Source organism: Octodon degus, unplaced genomic scaffold (genome assembly GCF_000260255.1).
Source record: "Octodon degus isolate 3935 unplaced genomic scaffold, OctDeg1.0 scaffold00094, whole genome shotgun sequence".
Classification (NCBI taxonomy): Eukaryota; Metazoa; Chordata; class Mammalia; order Rodentia; family Octodontidae; genus Octodon; species Octodon degus.
This window is the reverse complement of record NW_004524670.1, coordinates 678,543-685,334: the sequence shown is the minus strand read 5'-3', so window position 1 is coordinate 685,334 and position 6,792 is coordinate 678,543. Positions and strand designations below refer to the sequence as shown.

General features: G+C 36.6%; 1 protein-coding gene across 2 annotated transcripts in view; it reads right to left on the bottom strand.

The window, feature by feature from the left end:
* Window positions 1-1,854: 1,854 nt before the first annotated feature.
* Plppr1 (phospholipid phosphatase related 1) overlaps window positions 1,855-6,792 on the bottom strand; it is a 344,999-nt gene continuing 340,061 nt past the window's right edge. Inside the window, exon 9 of one of the 2 annotated variants that reach the window (XM_004638055.3) lies at window positions 1,855-2,652. In XM_004638055.3, coding sequence (XP_004638112.1) covers window positions 2,620-2,652 — 33 coding nt within the window. In that variant the 3' untranslated portion in view covers window positions 1,855-2,619. The remainder of the gene's footprint in view (window positions 2,653-6,792) is intronic. The other variant, XM_004638056.2, reaches the window with a different exon arrangement.

Sequence of the window (6,792 nt, the reverse complement as noted above, 5' to 3'; positions counted from 1 at the left end):
GTTTCTTTCCAATTCCCTCTCATAGGAGTTAGACTTTCTCGAGCTCTTGTGGACTTTCCTTGGAAAGAGGAAGAAAGTTCATTACAGAATTACCTTTGTCTTAGGCTATAGTGACTTTTCTATTTTGACATAGAGCTTTTCTTTTGCAGAAAACCCAAGTGAGGATTTTTCAGTCTGAAGAAATGAGTCTCATAAGATAAACTTGAAAGACAGAGATCAGTGTGAGACTCATGAAGTCTTATGTTCAGGCTAAACAGAAGAAGCATCAAGGTAACCATGGCATAATGGGCAGTAGCACAAGCCCAGAGATGCCCCTTCACCCCAAGTGACTCATGTTGGTGCTCCATAGGGCACGGCTCCATATGCAAGGCTAGAAAAACAAGAGTCTGAAGCCAGAACTTTTCATAATCAGATCAGGCTTCTCAGAGTCAGAATTGGAAAGAACAGTAGAATGACCACATGACTTGCTCTGATAGCTTGATTTTTGTTCTTGGAAAAAAAAAAAGTGGTGGCCAAACACTAAGTAACCCCTCACTCTGCTAAGAAAAGGGCAGTATAATGACTTGGCCTGCTGTGATTTTTCAGAATATTTATGAAGAAAACAAAGTAAAATTGAACCTTCATTGCTTTGAGAGAAGATCCTAAAACATATTTTTAATAAGTTAAAAGTTAATAAATTATTCTGAAATTGGATGAAATTGTATTTAGGTAGTTAATACAAGATTGGAGAGCTAACACTTACAAACCCTTCCTTCTCATGATTTGTTTTTCTCTTCAGCACTATCCTTTGAGTGATCTAAACAGGACAATGTCAAGCCATACAGTTATATGTAGAAGATGGGCAAGGCAATGATCCTGAGAATCTCCAGAAGATTTTTGAATCTAGCAGTTAATTGGAAAGATTCTCACCCTGACTAAATAGGTATATCATGCTAAAAACAACCTGAGAACAAGGACGTGGCTCAAAGTCATTTAATGTAGTGGTCAGACAAATGTGGACTATGACATTTATGTGGATGAATGCTACTTTTGAGGTTGTCACAACTTTCCTGAGCTCCTTTTTTGGAAAAAAACCAGGTTGTGTATATGATAGCATGTGGTATAGTATCTAGGATAGAAAGAGCCTGAAATACACCCTGTGTTCTTCCTCAGCTTTTGTAGAGTCTCACTCAGAAGATATGTGCAATAGTGTGTGGATGTGTGTCTAAGTTTAGGTCAGAATAAAATGGAAAACTTGTACCAGAGGTGACATTTGTTCCTAAAAATGGCTGACTTTTTATTGGCAAATCAGGAGTACCCATGGGTGGGTTGTAGGCTGAGATACCATGCTGCCTATTAAAATGTACATCTCAGTATTTTAATAACTTAAATAATTTTTTATCTGGCCAAACACATACATACATGCACACCCACACACTTAAAATCATCTCTCAGGCATGCCTGTATTTATGATATCTCATCACATGGAACTAAAAAGAAAAACACTGAGTCATATATATCACGGTGACTTTTCAAATATTTTTGTCCAGGAGACAGAGTGTAAAACAAAGGACATGAGCCAGAATACATTTTGTGATAACTTTTTATCTTCTCTTTAGAAAAAAAATATGTACAAAAAAAGCTGAGAAGAGCCAACATGGAAATGTCAAGAAAAATATGCTGATAGCCAAGGATCTCCTTCTCTCAAAGGAGGTACACATTAGTTATCACCATGCTAGAAAAATGGGATGCAGTTAAAAGTCACAAAGTGAAGCTGTTGTTCTGGGGGCTCTATGTTATAGATATGTTGATACTTTTTCTGTAAATAATACTGTGCAAACTGTAAAATATTCATTCTCATATAAAGACCATACAATATGATATACAAAACTGTTGAGTTGACAAGGAAGGCTGGTGCTGACTTCTTGTTAAAAAAAAATAAAACAAAAACAAACAGTTGCAGTCATATACCTGACCAGGCCAAGAGTCCAGAGAGATCTTGAGTTTATTCGGTGGGCAAGGCCATTATTGAGCAAGAATCTAACAATCCAAACACTCCCAAATCTAGAATTCTCTGCTAATTTTCAATGTGGAATAGATGACTTCGCTATAATTTTTTATGCAATAATCTGAAAACAGATCAGAGCACAAAGTCCCCTCCACATTTCTTTCCAGAGTTGATTTTGTGTTTTAATATTAACCAATATCATCCTTCCTGAAACTCAAAAGTTTAACTCTTATTGAAATTCAAAAAACACCCGGAGGAGGCAGAAACTGTGGTAATAAAAGTTTAAAGTGAATTGTTATATTATTTTTGTTTGTGTTTATAAAACTGAGAAAAGAAGGATTGTGTACAAATATCACAAAACAACATCAACCATTGAATTAATGTGATTCGTCAATGCACACTTGAACAGAAGAAAATTCTGTTGGTTTTAAAATTCTGGCATAAATATGTTAAAGCCAACAAAAAAATCAGGGCAAGCTACATCACTTTGTCATACAAAAAATGTACAAAACATTAGCCTCTAACTAGATAAACATAATACTTGTCTTCACAGTTTGACATTGAGTAACTGTGTGTTCTGAAGTATTGAATTGAAAAGTGATAAAAAAACAGCTCATGTACCATCCATCATCTCAGGTGACTTCAGTCATGGAGGCCGAGTGATTCTGAAAAGTAAACAAAAGCAGATGTAGTTTAAATTGAGTTTACAGACTCCAGGGCACATTTACTCAATGCTGAATAATTTCTTTCTGTTTTGTCTCCTGGAGTTGGATATTCCCTTGTCCCTTTTATACTCTTCCAAAGTTTGTCAAGTGCCATCACTTGCTCATTTAAGCTGCCCTTACTTTTGCCATAGTAGGATCATTTCTTTTTAATCCAAACCTGTCTTTATATCATTCTGTCTTATTCTTAACTATTTTCTAGTATAAGCATTTAAGGATCCCAGAATATGATTCCATTTAAGAATAAGTGAAAAAGACACAGAAATTCAATATCTTAAGGTAAATAAACTAAGTCTACAGTATCACCAACTTTGAATCAAGAATTCTTCAGAATCACCTGCAAATATTAATTCTTTTCTCACCCCATATTTGCTGAACCAAAATTTTTCAGGTAAGATTCCAGACATCTGTCATCTCAACAGTGTTTGCATTTTCTTTTGTGTAATTAAAGAAAAAGTAATATTCCAAGTGGAAAACACAGGAGACTGTACAATACCCAGCATGAGTTAACTCAAGTTCTTTAGTTCTGGTGCAATTTCTTTTTTTCAGGTGAATGTATGCACGGGAGGTTAGACTGTGGATAGCTAAAAGCTGGTCTCTTTTGGATCACAGTAACCCTTTATAATCATGAAATAATATTTTATTTTATTTTTTGCCATAGTTTTATTGATAAACAAATAGCAATGAGACAGTTTCAAATCAAATCGCTAGGACAGTTTCAATAATTAACACACTGCATACATTCTTCTTAGTGGTTAATTGCTGTACAAGATGCGGACTTGATATCCTATTTACAAACACCATTAGAACAAGTCATTCTATTCATTAAGAGAATGTAACTATATATCTATCCCAACCACTTTGCATACACAGATACAAAATGGACATTCATCTGTATATCCTTTTTTTTTTGTTAAGTTCCGTTATTTGAATATTATAAGTGTGTAAACTCAGCAAAATATTCTAAGAGTCCAGTATCCCATAATAGTATTGGGTCTTCTGCTTGACAGGCAATGTCAGAAATTGTTGACCTGAGTCCCCTATGGCTCAACATAACAGCATGGCTTTATTTCTTGTATTTCGTTTTTATACTTTTCTACTGGATGGTTAAGACTAAGGTAAAGCAGGACCTATGTAACAAGTGTTGTAGCTTTTGGGCCTGAGAAGGTCAGTGAAATCCCCTCAGGATTTATCCTGTGCTCCTGTACCTCAGATTGTAGAACCTTTGTCAGTGTCAGCCATGTGGATGAGTCACAGCCAATGCTTGGCCAATGTGCTTTCTGTGAAAGCCTGAGAGAATGTTTTCTCCCCATGTGACTCTCCTTAGGCACACGCTACATCATCGATCACTTTCCTCTTTGGCCCCATAATCTCCTTGATCAGAAAATTTGGGACGCTACCGAGTTACATGACGTTACAGTACAGGTTCTCAATATGTCCTGAGTCTTAATTGACCTTAGAAGGTTAGGGCCAAAATGTTGGCTTTCCTTGCAGCCCTCCTTTTTCTCTAATTTTGGTCTGTAAACTTAGGTTGTTAACCATACAGAAGACAAGCTTGTTGTTGACAGGCACTCCACGCATGGAACTACTATTACAAATTACCATCTGGAGTGCAGTAGCTCAGTTCACAGGTATCAGTATACATAGTTAGTCAGGGTGAGAATCTTTCCCAATAACTGCTAGATTAAAAAATCTTCTGAAGATTCTCAGGATCATTGCCTTGCTCATCTTCTACATATAACTGTATGGCTTGACGTTGTCATGTTTCCTAGCTCTTCTCCTTTCCCTCTCTTGATTAGTTAAGTACTTGAGATCCTGCTTTCCTTTTACTTGTATTATAACTTTCTATTTGTATTTCTTCTTTTGAGTTCTTATACTACGGAGACTATACGATATTTACACATGTGTGTCTGTTTTATTTCACTTATGAGTATATGTTCAAGTGGCATCCGCTTCAATATAAAGGCGTGCAGTTTATCATTCTTAATAGCTGAATAATACTCCATTGTGTAAAAATACCACATCTTTTTCAGCCATTCCTCAGGTGATGGGCATCTTGGTTGTTTCCAAGATTTGGCTATCACAAATTGTGCTGCTATAAACATAGGCACACATATATCACTATGATATGATGTTTTCAGATCCTCTGGGAAAATTCCCAGTAGAGGAATAGCTGGTTTAAAGGGGATTTCCAGACCAACTTTTCTAAGGAGTCTCCATACTGATTTCCATAACGGTTGCACCAGTCTACATTCCCACCAGCAGTGGAGAAGGGTTCCTTTTTCCCCACAGCCTCTCCAACATTTGTTGTTGGTTGATTTCTTTATGATAGCCATTCTTTCTGCGGTGAGATGATACCTCAATGTGGTTTTAATTTGCATTTCACGAATGGCGAGTGATGTGGAGCATTTATGAAATAATATTTTAGAAGTTAGCCTTATTTATTTATTTTTTTCTGTATTTAGGACAGGGTTTACAGGGTCTCACTGCATAGATCAGACTCATAGTGATTCTCCTGTTTTCAACCTCCCAAGTGCTGGGACTATAGACACATGCTACCATGCCCAGTCTCAATCACCTTCTCACTGCATGCCATGGGTGTGGCTGGCATGGCACAGGCATGCCAGGGATTGAACCTTGGCTGTTGCACTCTGCCTAAGCAGGGGCTTTAGTCTGTTGAGCTATCAAACTGGCCCTGGTAGCCTTTTTTTTTTTTTTTTTGCTTGAATTTTGTATAATTCTTCATTTTCTTGATTCTTAGTATTTTGGAAAATTTTAGAAAATGTTTCCTTCTCAACCAAGTATACTGAGGAGAATGACAGAAAGCAAATACTAAAGTGTTAGTTCATTTGTTTTGTTTTGTTTTTTGAGACTAGGTCTCACTATATAGTTCAGGCTGGCCCTGAACTCACTATGTATCCTGAGTTGGCTTCGAACTCATGGCAATCCTGCCTTAGCCTCCCAAGTTCTGGGATTGCAGGTGTGCACCACTACACTTGACTCATCAATTTCTTTCTTAAAGGGAAAAAAGCACTGTAGCTTGAGGACTCTGTGTAGCAAAGAAGAAAGATTATCTCATGAAGAATAAAAGGTGCGTATTTGGCTTCCTCCCTATTCAGGAGCTTCTCTATGTCATATTTTGGGTCATGGGATGGATTTTATTAGTGTGTGCTCTAAAGAGAAGTTCTAGCCTTCACTCTAATACCCCAAGATCCTTTTCTGGGAAGATGATTCTATTAAAATGATTGCAAAAAGTACTTTTTAATGGAAACTATAGCTATCAGAAGTTTACTTGACAGTCTCACCTAGAGGCAAAATAAAGAGGATACCGATCTTGGAGGGCCTATAGCCCAGGTCAGCTTTTGTGGCATGATTCCATATTCATGGTGAGAGCTACAGATTTCATAAAGGAATTTTACTTAAATGAAATCTCAAGCTGTGCAGTATAGTAGAATAAGCATACCCTTTAGACCTTGGGCATGTTACTTAAATTATGAATCTTAATTTCTTCATCTATAATATAGGTTAGTAGAGCAGGTGAGATAGCCCAGCAGCATAAGTGCCTGCCTGGCAAACACAAGGTCCTGAGTTTGATCCCTGGTACCACCAAATAAATAAATAAATAAATAAATAAATAAATAAAATAAAATAAAATAAAATAGGATAATAATGAAAACAAGACTATAGTAAGGATTATGTGATATGGTTCTTAAACTGCTAGTTCTCTTTTCTTCTCTTTTTCTTGATCAACAAGTAAAGGTTATAACTCCTTCACTATCCATATGGAAGTATTTGATACTATAAGCAGGTGCTTGTTTACTTGACTTCTTCCACCCAAAGTGAGAGCCTTTTATCCATCTTGAGAAGAGCAGTCTTTGCAAACACTTTGGTACTTCACTGTTTAATATAAGCAGGCCTCTTTCCCCCATAATAGTATGTATTATGGGTATTTCTTAGCCTGATTAACTATTAACAGTGCTGAAGAAGACAGAAATCTTGAAAGGGCCTCAGACATAGGGGCAATATCTGAGTAGGGCTGGAAAGAATGATTAAGGGCAAAGTATTCAGGGAACAACATTTTCA